The sequence below is a fragment of the Python bivittatus genome, unplaced genomic scaffold (assembly GCF_059951505.1).
Source record: "Python bivittatus isolate LINGU-HERP-01145 unplaced genomic scaffold, Pbiv_v1 ctg000070_np1212, whole genome shotgun sequence".
NCBI classification, from domain to species: Eukaryota; Metazoa; Chordata; class Lepidosauria; order Squamata; family Pythonidae; genus Python; species Python bivittatus.
Window position 1 is genome coordinate 8,216,207 of NW_028277034.1, and position 22,379 is coordinate 8,238,585.

At 39.2% G+C, this 22,379-nt stretch overlaps 2 protein-coding genes, 1 long non-coding RNA gene and 1 other non-coding gene across 5 annotated transcripts; 1 reads left to right on the forward strand and 3 right to left on the reverse strand.

Annotated features, from left to right (window-relative positions):
- Positions 1-105: 105 nt before the first annotated feature.
- ING2 (inhibitor of growth family member 2) lies at positions 106-7,122 on the reverse strand. 2 transcript variants are annotated; one of them, XM_007422714.4, is made up of 3 exons: positions 6,427-7,122; positions 5,906-6,097; positions 106-3,890 (listed from the first exon to the last, which is right to left on the reverse strand). In XM_007422714.4, the coding sequence occupies exons 1-3, from the start codon at positions 6,668-6,670 to the stop codon at positions 3,220-3,222; spliced, it is 1,107 nt and encodes a 368-aa protein (XP_007422776.2). In that variant the 5' UTR covers positions 6,671-7,122; the 3' UTR covers positions 106-3,219. The 2 variants fall into 2 exon arrangements, with proteins under 2 accessions (XP_007422776.2, XP_025018798.1); XM_025163030.2 differs by lacking the exon at positions 5,906-6,097.
- LOC148216839 (uncharacterized) lies at positions 6,348-17,114 on the forward strand. Its single transcript, XR_015794353.1, has 4 exons — positions 6,348-6,505; positions 7,110-8,246; positions 14,965-15,285; positions 16,979-17,114. It is a non-coding gene; the product is annotated as an uncharacterized LOC148216839 (long non-coding RNA).
- LOC148216840 (RNase MRP) lies at positions 8,101-8,392 on the reverse strand. The gene has a single exon (XR_015794667.1).
- Positions 16,774-22,379, reverse strand: CDKN2AIP (CDKN2A interacting protein). The gene is made up of 3 exons (XM_007422715.4): positions 21,907-22,379; positions 20,695-20,822; positions 16,774-20,194 (listed from the first exon to the last, which is right to left on the reverse strand). Exons 1-3 carry the CDS (start codon positions 22,188-22,190, stop codon positions 19,203-19,205), a joined length of 1,404 nt encoding a protein of 467 aa, XP_007422777.1. The 5' UTR covers positions 22,191-22,379; the 3' UTR covers positions 16,774-19,202.

Genomic DNA, 22,379 nt, shown 5'->3' on the forward strand with positions numbered 1-22,379 from the left:
AAGCCAAAAGTATTGGTACTCCTTGCTTTTTCCCAAAGAATCCCAATTTGCCGTGAAATAAGTTGAAACTGACACAAGTAAATGGCATCCACCATTCTTTATTCCATAGTTCATACAGCAGACACTTTGTTTTTGATGTATGATTTAATGCATTCTTGTAATTAGTAAAACAAATAAGGGGTAACAATACTTTAGGCCACATCTGTACAGCAAGTGAAGAGAGGCCAAACAGCGGCTTGTAAGGAAACATAGACAAGATGTATTCTCTGCAAGAGGGAAGGGTGCCAATTCTCTTTGATATCGACTATAAAACAAGTTATGATTAAATATACTATTACTATTAGTCCATTTTGTGAGGCAACTTCACTTTTTAGTCATGCTAAATATTGCTCATGAATTCTTTTTGGTTATACTGAGAAATGCAGAGATAGGTTTTAGGTTCCATAGTTTATGATGTAACATAGAATACATGCTAATATGTAAACTGCAATTTCTGACTATTCTTACCTTCAGCTTTTTATAAGCTACATAGCTAAATTTGGAAGATTAGAAGGAAATAACACTTCACATCAGAACTCTTCTCATTCTGACTGTTGCTGGCTGTCAACAAGATTCATGGGACCAGAGATGAGTGTGTATTTAACGGAGTAACAGCCAAGGGTGTTAGGAAAACTTCAATACCCATATAAAAATGCTAGTTTTCACGAGTGCTTTAACAATGTATTATAATTATTCTTCAAGATCTGTCATCAGATACTGTACACAGAAAAATACAATACATGCATTCCGTAGTACCACGTGATATCCTATATAAATATCTTTTCAATCCCATTCTGCGCTAAACACATCCCACAATATGCTTGGTTGTGGTATTTTATATGCCAAAGAGAAGCTATTGTGTATAAACATGTTTATACACATTTAAAAAAATACAAAGAGTTCTTTGGATTCCAGCCTATGAATACATGATGGAAAAAACTGGGGCAAAATTCAGATCCATTTTTACAACCAGTATTTTTTATTCATAAATCATAGCATGCAAAAGATTAGATCCAAGTAGTTGATACACTCTGGTGGCACATTTCTAATTTCCATGTGCTTATGCTTATAAAATTTTGAACCAAGAAGGCGATTGTCAAATTACATCAAGCAAAGTTATATTAAAAAAATCAAAATAGAACTTCATAGCGATAACACTCAAAATAGGAAGCATTATAATTTTACTAATGAAGGACTAAGAATCAGTTTTCATCAAAAGGAGACATAGGTATTGCGGCTGCTCTCATCAGAAGTTTAGATATTTAATGCACATCATTCTCTGATTACAGAAGTATTGTATCTACAAATAGATGTGAATATGTAAGTAGCCTGTTCTTTAATAATGATGTTTAGTGCACATATTAGTCAATTAAACTTAACATTCTTCCAGGTTTTACACACAATCATAAAATTGCCGTGTGGTTTTTTTTCTTAGATCATCCAGAAAAGTAAGTAGGCAGAGTAGCAACTGCAGAAGCACATTAGCAACTTAGAATTTCATTTATCTCCCCAATTCCATAACTATGTTTGGTGGGGGGGGGAGCTGATATTCAAAATAAAAACATATTATAGCTATATTATGAATGTGCAATTAGTGTCCCCCTAACAAGGTAAGACATAATATTTATGGAAGAAGGCTATCCCATTTGACCATGACATACCACATGGCCAGTTCAGTAGCATACAATTAATTCATGAGACACAATTTCAGGTTCAGCATAGATATAACAGCTACATGAAATAATCCAATCCTAATGTGGAACAACAAGAGTTTCTAGTTAAACTGGGGAATATCTCTAGTCCACATGATACAGCTGTGTTACCATCCTTGCAAAATAACTTTTGAATATTTAAATTAGTTTGTGATCAAAGCCATTTTTATAGTATCCAAGCTTTTTTTCAAACCTCACTCAAAATGTAAGAAACTGCAAAATGCTATTTCACACTGTAGGAACAAGAATTCAATACTGGAACTTTTTTCTTGGCCTGCTTATCTCTTTACTTTACACTAGGTTGACTTACACAGACACCTTAATATCTAATAAATAAAATGAAGTCCTCTAATCTTCTAGAGAGAAATAAAATTACTGTCTGGGAAAACCCATGGCGTAAAGTTAGGCAGTGAGACTAAGGCTTCAGCTCTGTATCATCTATATTTCCATTAAAGAAATAATATTTAGTTTTGGGATACCTTTAGTTATTATTTGTTTCAAAGACATGTCATCGTTCTTTATGTAAAATATTTCATTAAGAGTTGCTATACTTCGGTTGAATATTTTCTCTATGCCTATAGGACTCCTCTCCTAGAGAATAATGACCTTTTCCTACTACTGCATTTTGCTCAGACCTAAGAGCCTGGAAAGCAAAATAAAATAAAATATTAGACCAGTCAAACTTACCTCACAAAGTGATCTTACAGTATTTATGTATCCTTTGAATATCTAAACTTTTCAACATGATTATATAGGTTTCTCCAACATTCAAAGAATTATGAACAAGATGGCACAGCATGACTTAAGAAACTAAAGAGCATAGTGAGAAGAACAAGTAGGTTCAGTTCAGGACTGCAATTAATGCTGATTGCAACTCTTCCAACATCAGTATTTGTTTAATATACTTTCTTTAAACAGACTTATAAACTCACCACAAGATTAATATAAAATAAGTTAATGACACATAGGTAGATCACATGGAAGACATGAAGAAAAACTGGCTTTACATTTTCAAAGGCTTAAAATTTAAAGTTTGGCAATAGATTCAAATATTATCTTTAGGATTCTGAAGACTAAAAGCATCATAGAACTAACATGTTCTCAGCAAAATGAGCTATGCTCAACTAAATTTACAACTGCAACAGATGTTAACACCAGTTTTAACATGATTATCCTTCCAGTCCTTCTTCATCAGGCATCACCATAATTCCACAATTAAAAAGAGTGAGGAATCTGGAATTCCTGAATTCCTTCTGTGCTACTCCCATGTGACCCTGTTTGAAAATTTTGGTTATTTAGTGCAGAATATTCAAAAGCAGAAAAAGTATTAACATCTGTGAACACTCCATTAGTATTGTACACCTTAAAAATTATTGCATAGTTTTATGCATTATTCTAAAATACTAATCTGCTTATTAAATAGTTTTTAATAGAAACCACACAGTTGTCTGTGCATTTAGAGCATTTACTACCTTGATCTTCTATCCTTTTTGGATTTGTCTGTACATTTATCCATAGTCTTCTCATTGTCTCCTCTGCATTTTGGGCAATACCATTTTCCCTTTGGTTTATAAGTGAGTCCGACACATGAAAAATGAAACCACTCAATGGGACACAGATCATTGTCACAGCCTATCATTTCTCCATAAGACACTTGGTCACACAGACAATAAGTTGGCTCATTAGGGTCAACTGCAAATTCTACTGGTGAAGCTTCCCTTTCTTGTTTAGCTTTAGAGCGTTTTTTCTTCTTAGCAGATTTGGATCTTTTTTCTTTAGGTGGCTGGTCATCATATTCATCAATTCCATTTGCTATATGGCATATGTCACGGCTTTCACTAGTACGCTGCCGACGGGGTCTTCGTGAAGATCTCTCTGGTTGACATGGATCCTGTTTTGACTTTTCAATAGGTTTTTCAGTATCTGACAGATCTTGAAAGCACTGAGAGTGGGACTCTATCTGCCGGGCTCTGTTCTCCACTAACTCAAGCATCTGAGTAACTATTTGGATTTTTTCGTCTCCAAGTTCTTGACTGTTGATCAAAGCTCGCTGAAGATATTGCTGCAAACGCTTTTTCTGTGCAGGATCATCTTCAGCTTTGTATTTCTCATATACTTCATCAATTTCTTTCAAAGCTTCTGTTAAAAAGCAAAACAAGAGTATCACAAACTCAAACTCCCTAAGTCACTGCTTTCTATCTTATGAATATTATTTATAATATGAAAATTATAGTAATATGTCAGGGCTAGTTCTAGGATCCGCACTGCCTGACAAGATCAGCATTCTACTTCTGGCAGCTAATCTCTTGCTGTGGGAGTGGTGAGTGAGGCATTTTAAACTGCTTTATGGCCAGTTTGGCTACTTTATGGCTACTTGTCTTCCTCAGTCTACTTTGCTCTTGCCTCACTTGTTACCTCCACTGAATATGAGCAAGAAGCAATGTCTCATTTTTGGGGGATATTCCTCACCAGACAAGAGACAATGCTTCCCAGAGCTTACTGTTTCCTAGATACTGCTTTGGGCTGCAGAACATGACTCAGAGGGCCACATACAGTTCAGGAGCTGCACATTTGAAACCACCATTTTACAAAATGGCAAGCCTTTAGGATAAAAAAAAAATTACCCTCACTTTTTTTTGTTAAAGATGTTAATGTTATTTTAAATTATGTCCTGAAATTTTGGGATTTGATGATTTTTGAGAAGTGGTGGTTATATTGGGTCTGGGGTGTTGCTAAGAGATTTTGAAAAATTGGAAAAGTAGTAATATTTCTGATACTAAGGATTGGATTCAAGAAATATGTGACTTATTCATTTTTGAAAAGACAATTTATTAACTAATCAAAAATGACTCAATAGTTTTTTTGTGGCATAGATTTTATGATATTCTGTGATGTTAGAAAATCATATTTTTTTCCTAATATAGATTTAGAAATCTGTTTGACATTTGATTAATATGAGACCACTTTCCCCCTTTCTGTTCTTTTTTTGCTTGTTTGTTTGTTTTGTAGTTTTTTATATAATTATTTCTTGGGGGTTTTTGTATTTTGTAATTTTGTAATTTCTTTCTTTTTAAAGAAATAAAACAATAAACCCCAAATAAAGTTTTTTAAGTTAATATATTTGATGTTCTAATCTAAACACTAGCAAGTAAAACCTAATCTAAATAACACTTGAGAAATTTATCCATTATGTCCAGTTTTGTAAGCTGCCCAGAGTCACCCTCTGGGGGAAATGGGCAGCATATAAATTTAATAATAAATAAAATAAATAATGAGAAAGTTTCACTATTGAGTGAATTGCAGCAACTTTTGGAAGAAAAATAGGAACAAAACTTTTGGCAGGGTAATTATAGACAGCAATACCAAAACTGTGTTATTCAAGGTCTAAAACGTTAAGTATTATTTAATACATTATTAAGGAAAATTCAACATGCTTCTTTATTTGATTTATATCTACCTTTTCTCTAGGATCTCAAGATGGTGTACAAAGCATGTCACCCCACCTCCATTGTTTCCCACAACAGCAACCCTGTGAGGCTGGGCTTAGAGTAACTAGCCCCAATACAAACACTATAAAATTATACCCAACTATCTACAAAAAAAGTTTATAGTGGCAATCCTCAATATTCTTCTAGGGTAAATGCTGCTAAACTCAGTGAGACTCCTTCATAAATTGGCCTGTTGTGTGCTTGCCTCCCAAAGTAATTCGCAGTTCTAAAAAGGGCTAATATCTTCCTTTCTCTTGACTGACCTGCACTTCCTGTTATTTTGGTGCAAAAACTCCCACTGGGAGAAGATCGTCAAGCGAGTTTCAAATATGGAGGAGTAAAAGAGAGGAAAAACCCCCCTAGCTTTCTCACCACTGATGTACCAAGAAAGAGCAAGATGCTTTATAATTCACAATTAAAACACTGTACATGGGTCTACTTATACTGTTGGGCATCAGACTGCAATCCTCCCCCTTTAAACGCTGTTTACCTAACATTACTTTTATGGTCGTCGAAAGGAATGGCGACCCTTGGTTAAAATCCCTCATCACCGTCCTTGTAGTACTGTGAGGGAAAGTAAGAAACTATCTAGCAGCAAATGACTTAAACTTATGTGCTGTTAAGACTGGCACTCTAATAATTAGCAAAATGAGACACCTTACTCACTCTCATACCGCTGCTGAAACAGCATAAATTTATCTCCAGCTCTGAAACGTAACTGCCTACGGAGGCAAGACCTTTTCCTGAACGATACATTTTCACGTGTTTGCCACATCCGGAGCATCATCCAAAGCAAGGCAACGTGCCCCCTCGTCCCCGCCTCAGCTCGCGGGATCGTGGCCGAGGCCCGCGCGCGCGCTGCAAAACCAGGGCGACTGTCAGCACCAGAGCCCCGAGCGGCCCCGGCCGCCACCCACCCCGCGCTCCGCAGGGCCCAAACGGAGCCTCCTCGGGCCGGCTTCTCCCGAAGCGACTGCCCCTGACGGGGCGGGGGGGGGAGGGAGGGAGGGTGGCCATTTTCTCTCCCCCAACCCAGAGTCGGGAGGAGGAGAAGGGAATCGCCCCTCCTCTTCAGGAGGAAGAGCGCTCGGACTGAGCGGAGGGAGCGCAGTCCCCACAATCAGTTGCTCGCGCCCGTCATCGGCGCAACCGCCGCCCCCCATCGCGCTCGCGCCCCTCTCGCTTACCCCGGCAGCGCGTGTCCATCTCGCGCAGGAGCGAGGCCAACCTCTGCATGTCCAGCGGCAACGACTCGACGCACTCCAGGTAGTCTTGCACGTAGCGCGCCAGCAGCCTCTCCGACGCCCCTCCGCACGGGAAAGTCGCGATACCCCCAGCCCCGCCGGCGGCAGTAGCAGCAGAACCGGCAGCCGCTGTCGCCGTCGCCCCAGACCCCGCCCCCCCGGGCTGTTGCCCCGGCGACCCCAACATCGTTACCGGACGTGACACCCCCTTCCCTCTTCGTTCAGCCCGCTCGGATCCCGCGAGGGCAGGAGAGGAGGAAAGGGGGCAGCGAGGGAAAGACTCTCAGGTGGCTGCGTCTTTAATCGGCCGAAGGGGGGGGGAGAGAAATGCTCCCCTGCCTCACTTGGAACTCCCCGCCTCTTTTTCCTTCCTCGCACCCCCCTTCGCCCCACAAAGTACGCATGCGCGAGGCCATGTCCTTATAAGGTGCGGCCGGTTCGCATTCTCCCGCCTTCCCCTTACAGCCGATGCCATTGGCCCAGCACGGTGGGACGTCAGAAGACAAACGGGGCGGGAGGGAGAGGCGGGGTTTCATTTAAAGAGACCGAGTCAGAATTACGCTCTGCCGGGTCTCATGGAAATATGCTGTCTCCCCGCCCTAAGCCGCTCCCACTCTTTCCTCCAGCGAATTCTCCGCTCGGGGAGACGGGCAGAAATAAAGCCGTAGGAACGAAGCACACCGCCGCACGCTTGCCGACTGCTGCCCTCTTCCATCCGTCCTCTTTTTATAGCCGCGTATAGCACACCGAAGCAGGCAGCGCAAGAATCGCGAGGAACCAAATTTAAGAGAAGCAGATGCAACTTCCAGGCAGGGTTTTCACGACAGACACACCAGTCGCATTGGGTCCCAGCATGACACGGGATCTGCGCTTACATCGTCTGAAATGAGCGAGAGTGCGCAAACGAGCATTAAGTCGCCTCGTCCGCGCTAGAAAGAACCTCAGCCCCGCTTGATGGCAAAAGTTAGGCTTCGTCTTCCCCCGCTCGTCCCGCGTACCTAGCGCGCTAGTCCGGTGGCGCGTTCCATTTAAGCCGCAGCCGGGCACACAAGGTCAAGCGGCGCCGCTGTTACGGAGCGCGGCCCTACCAGTTTTTCTGTGGACCTAGACGGGGTTTCTCTGGCCAGCTGCCCAGGAAAAATAAGCAGTTTGCTCGCGGGACAGAAACGGGCTTCTCTTGTGCATTTTCACATTTGGCAGCGGTTTTCTCTGGCCTGGCTGGGGAAGGTAACCGAAGAAGCAGGAGTTCCACGTTACGCAATAAACAGTATATTCTAAAACAACATTCAAAGACCTGCAAAGGACTCTCTGGGGCTCTGAAGGAAGGCGTACCATAGACGATGAATCTGCTCTTGTATATTTCTTATTTTTTTATACCCCGCCAATCAGGGAAACACGTCTCCCAAACGCGCTGACAAGGGATACAAACTTACAAGGTTTTTGTGCGAATGTTCTTTGTCATGCAACAGCCTTCTCAAGCCCCAGAAAACAGGGAACAAAACCCTTGCATTGCAGAATGGTAGCAAAAACTGCAACGATTTCAGTCTCGCTACATTTTCCGGGACCGGACCGATAAAATTCAGGGTTATAAGATGCCCATAGACACACAAAAAAGGAAGCGTCCAAAGAGTGAGCCCCGTTCTGTTGGTGCGACCGCCTCCTCCGGAAAGGAGCGCATGCGCACTACCTGCGTAACTATGGAGCTGACGAGAGGCCCCCCGCATTCACCCGCTCGGCCCTGAGAGCTTCTTGGCGGCAGTGGTGTGAGTTTGCTAGAGGGTATATTGCGCACGTGTGAGCACGCGGCACTCTCTGCCCGGGGTCCGGGGACTTTCCCCTAGGCGGCAAGGAAGCCTAGAGGAACAAAGTCCTCCGCATGTAGCCTAGAGAGCAGGTCTTCAGAACGCCCATGTTGTAAAAACAACCCTTCAAGCTTTATAAAGTTCCTTGCTGCCGTTATCTTGTAGGTCATAGTGAGCAAAATGATGGTGAAATAATAAAATATATTTCCCATTTATTTGAATTGGCGAAATGGAGGCTGTTTCTTTCTTAATCACAGCCTTTAGCTTTGGAATGAGGGAGGACACAGGAGACCAATTCCCATCAGAAAACCTCAGTGTGATTCTCACCTTTCACTTGCCTGCATATATTATGCAAATATTTATTTCTCCACCCCTCCTATTGCTAGAGTCAGCTTTGCACAGGCAGGATTGGGATTGGTTGGTTGAAGAAGAATGTAATCTCTGAGTAATTAACAAATTGGAAGGGTTGTTTAAAGTTTTGTGCCTAGAAAAGAGGAGTTAATCCCTGAGAGCAGTGTTTCTCAACCTTGGCGACTTTAAGATATGTGGACTTCAACTCCCAGAATTCCCCAGCTGGGAAATTCTGGGAATTGAAGTCCACATATCTTAAAGCCGCCAAGGTTGAGAAACACTGCCCTAGAGACTGTGAAAAGTGAAAGTAAAAGCACAGTCTCTTTCAAGTCTAGCTGAACAACCCCTCATGGTCTTGCATTCAACCAGATCCATCCTTTTCTGAAGCAAATAGCTTCCTGGTTTCTTTTATTAAATGGATAGCAATTTATTACTTGCAAGCAATAGCAAGAGAAGTAACAATTATTTAATTATTGTTTCAATTGAGTTACAGTGTGGCACCTATCCGGCAGGAGCTGGGGAGGAAGCAGGAGCTCGCTCTGCTGCTTTTTTGGACCATTAGCAAATATTGTTAGGCAATCTCATGATATCACGGGTATTACTATGGTGAATCCGGGGTGTACATTATTATTACATGCTGATGATATCCCGGCAATTCTAGATAATGGTTGTACATCATTACCTAACTTGAAATGGTGGTTCAACATTTTGAAAATATTCATGTTATAAGACTAATTAGGAACAATGTAACTTATTTTCTTTAGTATCTGATATATCAATGGATCAAGGTAAGATTTTGGATGTTAGAAAAAAAGAATATATTAAATAATTAGGACTATATATACACCAAAAATATTTTCAGATATGTGGAAGTTAATATATCAAAAATTATAGATATGTTTTTCTGTACATTAATAGATGAATTGAAATTCCATTATTTTTTATTCACATTTGTATAGCTGCCCATCGCACATAGTGACTCTGGGTGGTGTACATAGTAACAACCAAAAATACAGTAATACCTCGGTTCACGAACGCTTCTGTTCATGAACAATTCGGTTACGAACAGCACCGTTCTCAAAATTTTGCTTCCGTTCGCAAACTCCGCATCGGGTGACGAACATGACCCGCGGCCATTTTCCCTGCTGTGACACGTGGTCGTGGCTTTCTGTAGGGAGGGGGACTCTCCCTCCAAACAATAACCGCCTCCTCACCCGCCTTCCTGTCCTCCATGCCAGAAGTCGCCTCGAGGAAGGTTAGTGTTCTCTCTCTTTGTACTGTACTGTACTGTACTGTGTTTCATATTTTTGTGGTTTAAAAAAAAATACATATGGTTCAGAACGGATTAACCGTATTTACATTGAACCTTATGGGAAAATTTGATTTGGTTCGCGACCAATTCGGTTTGCGACCAGAGTTGTGGAACGAATTAAGTTTGTGAACCAAGGTACCACTGTATATAAAACCATTAAAACAAACAATTTAGATTAAAACGAAAACAAGATAAAAGAAAATGACAGGAAAACATACAGAGGGTGCATTCCATTAACTGTCACATAGCCACCTAACAGGCTGCACTCTACCTTGGGATCCCCAACCTAGTTGACAAAGCCATGTTTTAAGGGCCTTTCTGAAGGCCAACAGGGTTAGGGCCAACCTCAACTTTGGGAGGGGGGGGAGTTAGTAGAGTAAGATTAAGTTAGTAGGAGAAATTAGTTAAGTAAAGTTAGTAGGGTAAGATTAATGTTGTTAAAGTAAATATTTCTCCTTGATTGATATATATTTTAATTACAAATAGAAATTTTATTCAGATTGATACTCCTGAAGAAATTCACATGGCAAGATAGACTGTTAAGAATCTAACTGGCGAAATTGAGATTATCTCTTCATAAAGGAGGTTTTCCTTTACCAGACTTTCAAAATAATATTGGGCATTTATTTTATCATCTATATTTATGCGGAATGAGAATTTAACTGAATATCAAACCATTATGGACTTTATTGAAAAGTTATTATGTATCTCTTCTTTATCTTTATTACAGCTTTAGAACCAGAAAACACTTTATTTATTTACAATATACATGAAATATGTATATCAAGTTTAAATAAAAACACATACACCTAAAATGTATAGATATCAATAAAAATAAGCATAACATAACAATAATAATAAAAATAATGTAGATAATATTCTTCAGTTGTAGGTGGGATGAATAGAACAGAGGCACAGAATCAAGCAACCTGGGAGGATACATCAGAGTCCTGGTCAGACAGAAGAAGTGGTGGATAAGCTTCATACTCTCCGCCATATATGTCTCTAGAATGGGATAGATAGATGCCATCTGGGATTCCATGTACAGGGAGCAACAGAGGAGCATGTGGGGCACACACGCAGAAACGGTCATGTGGAGGGAGATTTTTATTATGTCCCCACAGGACTGCAGAGGGTAGTGTATCCAACTTGGCTAAGGTGAAGATCTAGCAAAATTTCAGAACAGGAATGGAGGAAAGATAAGATGATAGCACATACCCCTTTGAAAAATAAATCCATGGACTGTGGGATTCCATACCAAGCTTAAAACTGGTTTGGAAATCAATATCCCAGGTATGCTGCTTATTATAATACCTGGCATTTTCAAACCCTAATGGGCAGAGGCTATCCAAAGTGAGACCTACAAACTGGAGTTTGCTATGAGCTCTTTTTAGCCAAGTTGTTTTAAAATGGTTTCTGAGAACCAGTGGGGCCAGATCCATAGGGAAAAAATAATTTAAATTATTTTTAATTTAAGAAATGAAATTAATGAGATAGTGCCAGGCTTTGGCACCCACGGAAACCAAACCTGTCTCTAGCCATCAGACAGCATTCTTGACTCTGTTATGAGTCTCAGTCAGCATTATGTCTCTGTTAAGATCTTGGCAATTACTCAGGTCAGCATATAGCAAAAAAGGTATTTTATTTCCCGTTTTGCTTGCAGCTAGACTATTTGGGCCTCATTGGGATATAGATCAAGTTTTGATACTGAGTCTCACAAATATTTACCACTATGGAAAAACTCTACTTGTAAGATGTTTTATTGGAAAGTATGGGCAGAGTCTGGAATGATTACTTAAAATCAACTACTTTGTAAGGATTATTTTAAAGGTTCTGACAACTACAGCTTCACCATTCATTCTTCCATTGTAGGTAATGTCATATCCTTCCTCCTTTGTACATATAAAAAACCTTACTACAGTTATCATATATAAGAATAAAAATTCCATAACTTTAATAACAAATGTATTTTAATCTTAGTCAAAAGGTTATTTTATAACCTGTTTTATAATCCAATTTATAATTTTCTCTAAGAAAAAAAAAAAAGCAAATGAAATCTCTTCCCCTTTATACACAGATCCTTAAAACCTTGTCATTCAATCCTGGTGAGAAAAAGATCTCGTTAATAACTACCAAAAACCTCAACCATTATTAAATAAGTTCACTTTATAAACCTTTTGTTTATTTTTAAACAGCTTAATCTTTAATCCTTTCAAATAGCGTCCCACAAATTGATTCCCTGTCATTCTCTCCTTGTCTTCTCCCAGAAACAGCCCCAGTAGTTTCTCTTTGTCTCTTCCCAGGAACACCCTCACCGATTCAACACATTCCTTTTGCAAATCCAAGATAAAAAGTCTTTCCAAGTCACTCTTCTTTTCCATTGTTTGTATGTCCCCTTTGATCATAGTAACGTCAGTTGGTTTCTGTGATAGAATCTTCCCAGACTGAAACCCCAGCTCCCAAAGTCAGCCAGCCACAACAGTGTGAATTCCTCAGGGAGGTGCCAGTCTCGTCCTCTTGTTCCTCCCACGCTCTTCTGGGGAGCTAAGAAAATGTTTATCTCCCTGAGCCTGGCCTTCATAATTGCATTCCATCACAGTTTCATTTGTAAATCCATCCTGGCATCCTTTTCCATATCACTCTTCTACTCTGGCATTTTTAAATCCATTTTGGATCCACAACATCTCTGTTCATACCACCTTCATAATCCAGCATTTTTTTTGAACTCCAAATTCACATTCCAGTCAATCTCTACCTCCATTTCAAAATTAACTATCTTATCCAATCTTTCCTCTATCTTTTTTTCAAGGGACTTGAATTTAGCTCTTAATTCATCAAACATCAATTGGTGTAAACTTAAAGAAGTCATTTTATCTTCTAACGGCTGCTCCAAACAGCCTCTTCTAGCCATTTTTTTTCTTCCCCCCAAAGCAAGCAACTGTAGGTACAGTGGTACCTCGGGTTACGAACTTAATCCGTTCCGTGACTCTGGTCGCAACCCGAATTGGTCGCAACCCGAAGCAAATTTCCCCATAAGGTTCAATGTAAATACGGTTAATCCGTTCCGCCCTCCGAATTTGGTCGCAACCCGAAGCAAATTTCCCCATAAGGTTCAATGTAAATACGGTTAATCTGTTCTGAAACATATGCATTTTATTTTTAAACCACAAAAACATGAAAAAAAGTACAGTACAGCACAGTATGAAGAGGGAGAATGGGGTGGGGAGGCAGTTATTGTTTGGAGGGAGAGTCCCCCTCCAAAAGGACATTGGGGAGATCTCCTTCAGGGGCTTCCTCTCTTCTTTGCCTCTTAGCAGCAGGCTCAGTTCTGGGGAAAAACCTGTCTAAAGTCAGTTGTTTTTTCCTGTGCTGCATAACCCTCTGGAAATGAAATTGCCATGCTGACAAGCACACCAAAAACCTTCCAAAACGCCACAAAACACACCACAAGCCTCACCGAACGTCTCCTTGCTACCGCGATCTCGCCCACAGGAAGCCGCGACTGCGTAGCAGCAGGGAAAATGGCCGCAGATCCGGTTCATAACTCGAGGCGGAGTTCGCAAACCGAGGTAAATTTTTGCCGCCAGAGCTGGTCGTAACCCAAAAAGTTCGTTAACAGAGGCGTTCGTAACCCGAGGTACCACTGTATTGTAGAAATGAAAGTAAGCAGACAGTTGGTGCCTTTCAAGCTGTAATTGCAGGCATGGGCCAACAGGGAATACACAAAAAGCTCAAATTACTATCTTCTTTTGTTCTGAAAATCCAGCCAATTAACAGGCCTATCACAGAAAAACAAAAAGTTTTCCCATAGAAAAATCAAATCCAATTAATACAGATGGAGTTTCGTAAAATTAAATTTATAACAAATAAATCTTCCCCTTTCACCATAAGTAACTTTTATATCTTTTTTGTATTCTTATCTTCCACCTTTTTACGAGTTGTTCAAATTACAATAAAACTCAAATTCTTCTTTTAAAGTTATAGTCCCAGAAATAATGAAAAAACATCAAGAGATTTATCTGTTGCAAAGGAAGGTCTCTCTTACATTAAAAAATAGTTATATTCCAAAGTGGGTTAGAAACGTGGTTTGGCCAGCTCTAGTGTCCATATTTAGGTGGCACCACAGTTATGATCAAAGATGGACACCCGCCCCCAGTCGCTCGCTTGCAAGCCCATTCACAGAAGCTTCCATTTCTGCAGTTAGTTAATGAGGAACGGCCGTCCTGGAGACCAAATGGATTGATTTCTTGGTTCCTCCTTGATCTGGAGGAAGATGGGTGGCCAGCACTTGCTGCCAGCCACGGATCCAGTTGTAGCACAATCTCCCCTCTCATGGAGAGATGACTAAGCCGCCACTGTCCCCACCGGAACCCCGAAAATTTTTTCTAACAGAAAAATGACACAGTACTCAGATTTTATAACATTTTACAAGAATAGACATTCTTATGCCTAATTAGGTACATTATGTTAATATAAAAATGATTATATGGATATATTTAAGTGATTTACATTAGCTTAGAATATTGGTCTATTTTATTTTTCCCCTTTCTTTGATATTATAAGTAAGTAACATTAGTGTGTTGGGTGGATATATTACTGTTTTTAAATTTTGCTTTTCTATATTTTTTCTGTATTTCTTTTTTAAAATGGCAAGAAAATTGTTTTAGAAAAAAACACTTCCAACCAGACTTATCTTTTCTTAGCTTGGCTGAGGTCAGTAAAGAACAGCCACCTAGTGTTAGGATATTGTAAAACCAACAACAGGGAGGTCTGCTGGAATCAATGGGAATTACTAACATCATTTGGCTCTATGGAAAGTAATGCCAGCTACAAGCTACAGAGTGACTCCTTAGAGGTAATGTGATACAGCAGATAGCAAAAATAGAAACGGAATTTATTTTTTGAAATCATATTGATATTCATTTAAATTCAACTTAGATGTTTCTCTTAGTGAAGGGAATTGAACTTTACACGTAACAAATTCAAATTTTCATCTTTTCTTATTTGTACTTTCAGATCATATATGATGAATGCCAATACTTTCATTATTAGAATTTAAGCTCCTGCTTCTTGGAGTACAGTTTTTTAAAAGTAGTAACACAAAAGCTTCAACCTGTGTTGAAGACACAGAGAAAAAGACGGAAGACAGAAAAAGGCATGGAAAAAGACAGAAAAAATGCACTTAGGCCCATGCAGGTCCTTTCAGTTTTTACTGAACATCACCAGGTTCTATATATGAAGCAGTTTTGGGATGAACGTCCAGCTCACAAAGCATGACTGGAAGAGGCCCATCTTCTCAATTTAGAAATTAAACAATCCAAGGCAATACTTGAAAAGGTATCTCCAACTTTTGTGAGAAGAACAAAGGGTTCTCAACTTTTCTTTCAGTTCCATTTGATCTCACTGCTTAAAAGACTTCCTTACCCCATCATGGATGAATCAATATTAGGCCTGTAAGGCACCGTAAGACGGGCTATACCCAGAGGCAATCTTAACAAAGTGGTGGAGAACGTATAACCCACTAGATGTTTCTGGGCCCCAGTCCTTTGCAACAACGGACAATGGTGGAAGAGTGGTAGATCAGCAACTTGGGGGACAGCCACAACTTGTCATCCCATGGATGTATGAAATAAGTCTTATATCATGAATCCTATATGGATATAGTATTCACTGTACTACAGGTGTTGATTTACCTTCACTGCATCATCTGGTAACAATATATTGCTGAACAAATCTGCATGTATGTTTAGACAATCACAGCAGTTTTTGCTGAGGTCAGAACATGACTATTTGGCTAAATCCAACAATAAAAGTAGAAACAAAATACATATTGTACTAAGCCATGGTTTGCTCCATTGAAGAAACCAATACTGTCTGGGTCCATACAACATGTCAATCCTAGTTTACACACCACAGGAGCTGAATTTGCACAACACACAAAGCCAAAATGAAACAAATCACATTACAGCTTAACTCAATGTATGAACCCAGGCACTGAGGGTCTTAAAGTAGTGTGGTGTAGTCTACTACATATTTACCCATTTATTTAGTTGATGAGTTTTCAGCTAACATACCTGCCACAAACTCTTGAGCAAGGATACATTTCATAAAAATTACCAGTTCAATGACTGCTTCCCCTACTCTTTGCATTCCTGAACAACCCATTTTTATGCAGGCAAATGTAATACATAATTAAACAAAAGACAAAAAATGAACAAATTTGTACAGAACTATGTAGCTAAACTCTTAGCTTAGATACATGCTGCAGTGCTTCTCACTAAGGACACCCTTTTTTTTCCTACTCTGATTCAGTGTTGTATCTGTTTGATTTCAGGGTTATATGGCCACATACGCACTTCATTCAGGTACTCAAGGCAGCAATTATAGCAGTGTTTCTTAACCTTGGCAGCTTGAAAATGAGTGGACTTCAACTCCCAGAATTCCTCAGCCAGCATGGGCTGGCTAAGGAATTCTAGGAATTGAAGTTCACACATCTTCAAGATGCCATGGTTGAGAAAAACTGATTTATAGCATTTCATCCTCCAATGTTTTTTTCTACATTATCAATGTGGGGTAGCTTGAGCAGAGAGACAGGGACTGGTCTGAAGTCAACCAGTGAGCTTCCATGTCTGAGAGGGGACTGAGAGCCTCCCAGGTTCCAGTCCAACACAGGTCAGGTTGGTGTACAAGTCTTCTAACAGAAAAAATACCACAAAACTTCACTAATCCAGAGAGAATAGTATCTGTGTATTATACAGCTTATGATGGACACGTAAACATTAAATTTTCTTAACCCATTTGTTTAAATCTGAACAGGAACCAAACAATGGAAAATGCCTTTATTTAAAGTAATATTCTTACACAGATGCAACTTTAAAAAAACAATTCACTATCACATTATTTCTTATCTATCATTCCTACACATGATACTCATTTTAATTTTATTTGAATAGACTATAAAAATACGAATACTGCTTTGGATTATGAAGTTAACAAAGTTCATTGATGGAATTTCCTATCTTCCTTCCAGGATTCCCTCTAAACCTCTCCAGAGGATCACAAACACTTCTGAACAATGTGGAAGAGTCCAGAAAGGTTGCTGGGAACAAGGAATTGCTAAAATGGAATCTTAACACTTCAGTCTTAACACTTTGAGAAGAACACTATCCCATTCCTTTCTTTCACTAGCAGCTCCCATCTTCCCTCTCATTTTTACTACTTCAGACCCCTTCCCCCCCACCGCAAATTCTCTGGAAAATCCCTGGTTTCCAGGGGCAAAGGGGATATATGTAGGAGCAAACCAATTTGTTTCTAAATGTCAGATGAACTGCATTATTTCAGCAGCACCAAGCAATACTTTACTGTAATTTCTATTTGTGTTTCATTTAAAACATGAAATGATGATATACTATTTTTGTGAACATTTATAGCCTGGTCCTGATGTTCAAATCAGCAATGGCTAACTATTGCTTTAGAATATTGACTACATTAAGAAAAATCTCAAAGTTAGGGAAAGCTACTGATGGAAGACTTATTTGTTCTTGTCAAAATATAGTCATGGATCATTCAGAACTTCCCAACACAAATTCATTAAAACCAAATAGAATACACTGGCAAAAGGGGTGCTTTAAAAATATTACGTTGAATTTAGATTGTTGTTTCCAAACCCTGGCAACTTCCAGATTTGTGGACTTCAAACCCCAGAATTCCTCTGCCAGCATAGCCATTGCTAAGATTTCTGGGAGTTGAAGTCCACAAATCTGGAAGTTGCCATGGTTGGGAAACTCTTTTACTTAAACTAAATCCTTGAAAATCAGCAAAGCAATGACTAAAACTCAGGGAAACCAGGATTCAATTCATAATTTGAATAAAGTACTGAACTTTAAACTGAATTAAAAGAACTGTAGCATGGATCATACAGAGGACCCCCAACCATTGCAAAATACATTCCTAAAACCAATTCTCTTAGTGCGAACTGCTTTTAAAACATGTCAAATTATATCAACAGCTACTAACTGGATCAGGCGACAAAATAATAAGCTCTGTTAAGTGCTTGGGAATTACTGAATCACAGCCTCGGTCAGTAAGATTGCTCTATTTGTCAATGGCTGTTGCACAATGAAGGGGTATTTCATTTCAACTTATGGAGATGTGCCTGAAATGTAATGACTCCAGTTCCAGTGAATTGAGAATAAGCCATCATTGCAGAGAGAAAACACTATACAACTCTGCTTTAGAAAAAAGCACTAATGCCAGGCATGTGAAACCATGAGAACAAAAAGCACTGCAGAGTATTTACCCTTGCGCAGTAAATTAGTGCATCAAGTTTTCTCTGTTAAAATCTAGACAGCATATTTGAAAATACACAGACATCATAACATTAGAATGCAGTGCAGATGTTTTAATAAAACTAGCACCTCATATTTGTTGCAGAAGTTGTTAATTTACACAAGATTTAAGTTTTTAAAAGCAAATACCAAAGTTAAAAAAAAGGCTGTGATCATTAAAAGTGCTCAGTCAAAACAGTACATTACATAAAATGTAGGAATTTCCCCCAAAATTATTAGACATAAAAATATGCTTAGTATAGAAAGCTGTATTTATTTGAAAAAATGTGAGATTTTTCACAAATTTGGATATTAAATCTGCTTAGATAAGTTTTAGTAAAGTAAGTAATTTGGAGATTTTTACTGACAATGTGTAAGTATGATATTAAAAAAGGACCAGCATCTACTTCTTTGAATTAAAATTTAAATATCACTACTTAATTAAAATAATCCAAATCAATAGTTTGCTTTTTAAACAGGCATGTGAATAGTATGAGTAACATATGAAGCAGATGATTAAATGTTTCCATTTTTTAGATAACTTTTTACCATCTAGGTACAATGGTTGTTGTCTACATACTTATTAACGGCTTATAAAGGATCAGGGTTCAAAAATGAGCATTACTGCTACCAAATTGTAGGAGTTACAAAATGAGACTGCATTGACCAGCAAACTGTACCTTAATTATTTAGTTAAAAAATATAAGAGTTCAGTAGACTATTTAGCAAATAAAACAGCACACTAGTGTGCTAAATTTTAAGGCATACCTCTGCACACTTTACATCTATAAAGAATTATTTACATTTACTACTGAGTGAAAAGAACAGTAATGGTATTTGTTCTGCAAAACTGAGAACTGAGAAATACAAAATATCTGGGACTCTCATTTACTGTACAAAGATAACTCAGTTAATTGTGATAAAACATCATTTGCTAGTATAGGCAGTGACAGCTTCACTGCTATGCAGTATTTCTTGAGGATTTCGTAGAGCAGGAGGTAAATTTAATGGTTTTGATTCTTCATCAAGAAGCACCAAATCTTCAATTTCTCTTCCTTTGTACTTCCTTTTACATAATTTCACAATAACTTTTTTCTTGAGAAATAGTTTCAGTGCTTCCCTTGAAGCAACTGCTTTGGCATTTTCTTTACTTTTCCCACAGCCAGTACCCAAATATACAGATTTGCATCTCAGTTCACAAACCACACTTTCCTGAGAGCTTTTATTCTGAGGTAAATCTGCAAGCTCTTTCAGTGGAACAAATTCAACATCTAATGTTGCCTTTACAGACTGAATGGATGAGTTTAAGAGTTCTACATGGTTGACACTAGGACTAAATCCTCCAACAGCAACTAATTTCCAAGCAACAGCTTTGTATAGTCTATTGAAAAATGGTTGCCTTTCTTTTGCATCTTCATTTGTCAATAATTTGCATGGCACTTTAGTAGGACCTACACTTGGGTGTGAACTACTTTTTGAAGCTAACACTGCAGTACTTTCCAAGCCAGCTTTCTTTTCAGCTGGTAAGACATTTTCGGATTTGTGCTTATTAGTTGTTGTAGATTCATAATTAGCAGCTCTGCCTTCTATTTTTGCTCCACTTAAAGAAGCTGCAGGAACTATCTTCTGGGTCATGGTTGAAGCAGCTGCAGGCTCTACTTTCGGAGTCAATATTGAAGCTGAAGCAGACTCTGCCTTTTGAGATAAGGTTGCAGCTGTTGTAGGCTCTACCTTTTGGGTCAAGGCTGAAGCTGCCGTAGGCAAACGCTGAGACTTCTCTGGGGGTTTTGGTACATCTTTTCCTGGATTCTTTAAAGGTTCAGTATCTGTTTCCACAGACAGCTCTGCCTTTGTAGATTTTTCATTACTAACTTCAAAAGGTTTGTCAGCACCAGCAGCCCGCTTCTTGCAAGGACGTTCTGGAAAGCATAAGCAAATTATGTATGTAATTCTGAGTAAATTCAAGTATCCTTATTTCTATAAAACATCACCATTAGAACTAGAGCCAAAGAATCTAGTTACTTTTATCTTAAAGTCTAAGAATACCCATAATAAAATAATTAAATTTTGCAAAAAGTTTCTATTTAATACAAAAGGTAAATAACCTCTCCCATGAATTTATAGTTTGGATCAAAAAGATTGGAGCTTCTATCGTTCTTGTTTTTTTTTGTTTTTTGTTTTGTTTTTAGCAAAAAGGCAGACTGAACTATGAACTGTAACTATTTAAGGCTAGTTAACACCATCAATTAAAAAAAAATCACCTTACAAACTATTTAAACATTTTAAAAATTATCAAAGCAATAATTAAATTAAACAAACTACTAACAATTTCTGAAGTATTAACAATTTTAACAAATAAGCTAACATGTATTTGGTTTACTGTATTCCTATGTGTATTTGCCAGCTATGATCTGCTAACCATTGCTACTGGATATGCCTCGTTTCACCTTGGCAACCAGTTCATCTCTCAGAGTGTGGGTTGGAGCATTGGTCACTGTAATGCCTACAGCCATGTCCATCACCTTTTCCATCACTTGTGGAGAATATCTAAGTAGGAAAAGATAGAAATTAGCACTTCAAGGAAAATGGATTCTATATTCATGACATTCAAAGCATCAGTGGCTCTTAAAGCACAAGCATTGGGTTGGTGCATGTTAAACTATTTAGTTAAACTATTTAATACATCATTCTGTTTAGAATTTTAAGGTGATGTACAATACTTAAATTACAATATAAAGGACAACAGAGCAAGAGCTCAAAGCTTTGATTAAAAAAAATATAAACAAGTGTAAGTGCTTAGGCTAATAAAAACATTAGGCTCTCCTCAACAGATTACAATGGAGGCATTAGACAAGCCGCTACAAGAAGGGTTTCTACCCACTGGATGTTGATTCAACTACTGTGCTACAGTGAAGTCTTCGGTCACGTGAACAGCAAAAAAACATTTCAGCCGACTTATCAAAAGTAACATCAACAGACTGAAATCAAAAATGAAGCATTTCAATGCAAAGAGAAATGCAATCTTCAAGTGACTGGGATAGTTTAATTATAGGTGCCCCATAATTATTACAGTAATGTTTTTCCTTCAACCCTCTAAAAACTGGGCATACAAGAAAAATAGTTTACAGGAAACAGATCTGGGAAGATTAGCCAATAATTACAATATGTTAGAATCACTATATTCTGCCCAAAAACAAAGGTCAACTCTACCAAATAAGAGCACAGTACTTTATCATAGTAGCAACCGCAATAGCTAGATACACAAGAGGTAGAAGACCACTTAGAATTTCCACATTTGCCACTGTACCTTGTGTAACAAAAAGCAGACTTAAAGATGTATAACTTGCAAATTTTCAAAATGACTTCAAAGCAATCTTCCATAAGGCCCCCTCATAAGAGCAAATCTTATATGGTAACATGATCTCTGCACATAAGAGAGCTGTCGAAGCATTTTTACTGGCTAGTAAAGAGACCCACATTTAAAACAACCTCAGTCGGAATCTTTTTCCCCCATTACTTTTACTATACTTTAAGGGACAACTAATTCTCTTTCACCAAATATGTCGTTTCTTGTAATCACGCTACTTAAATTTGCATTTCTCCGCCAAAAATATTACTGCCACCGACTTACCGACACCCCAGGAAGACGTGATTGGCCCACACCATGGAGAAAGAGACGAGGCGCCGCAGCTCCGTGTTGTCGGCGTCGTCTTCTCGGCTTACGGACAAGGAGAGGCTCTCCGCATTGCGAATTAAGAACTCCCGCCGGTACTGCCAGTGCTGCTCGGGCTCACACTCTTCGCGCAACTTCTCCACCCAGTCCACGCCGGCGTCACCCGCTTCTCCCCTTTTCTCGTTCCCTTGGCTAGGCGCCGCGGCAGGCCCCGCTACCGGGGCGGCTTCCCCTTCGGCCATGGGCCGCAGGGAAGTGGCTCTTAACAACCGGCAGCCTGCAGCTCGCTCTCCGCCACAAGATTATTTAACGCCGGCCTACGTTACGGCGACGCGAAGGAGCTAGTTTACCGTTTAAACCGGCGCTAGGGCGCAGACCGCTCAACATCCCTCCCGGAGGTGATCAAATCAGAAGCCGCCGAATTCTCACAA

What these genes read in the sequence shown, in the direction of transcription:
- ING2 (XM_007422714.4), bottom strand. Translation starts at nt 6,670, where the DNA reads ATGTTGGGGTCGCCGGGGCAACAGCCCGGGGGGGCGGGGTCTGGGGCG. An exon ending in GATGGACACGCGCTGCCGGG is followed by an intron (nt 6,098 to 6,426) that starts GTAAGCGAGAGG and finishes CTGGTTTTGCAG; the next exon opens with CGCGCGCGCGGGCCTCGGCC. An exon ending in GTTTCAGCAGCGGTATGAGA is followed by an intron (nt 3,891 to 5,905) that starts GTGAGTAAGGTG and finishes GCTTTTTAACAG; the next exon opens with AAGCTTTGAAAGAAATTGAT.
- CDKN2AIP (XM_007422715.4), bottom strand. Translation starts at nt 22,190, where the DNA reads ATGGCCGAAGGGGAAGCCGCCCCGGTAGCGGGGCCTGCCGCGGCGCCT. An exon ending in CACGTCTTCCTGGGGTGTCG is followed by an intron (nt 20,823 to 21,906) that starts GTAAGTCGGTGG and finishes TTTCCTACTTAG; the next exon opens with ATATTCTCCACAAGTGATGG. An exon ending in AGGCATATCCAGTAGCAATG is followed by an intron (nt 20,195 to 20,694) that starts GTTAGCAGATCA and finishes TATGCTTTCCAG; the next exon opens with AACGTCCTTGCAAGAAGCGG.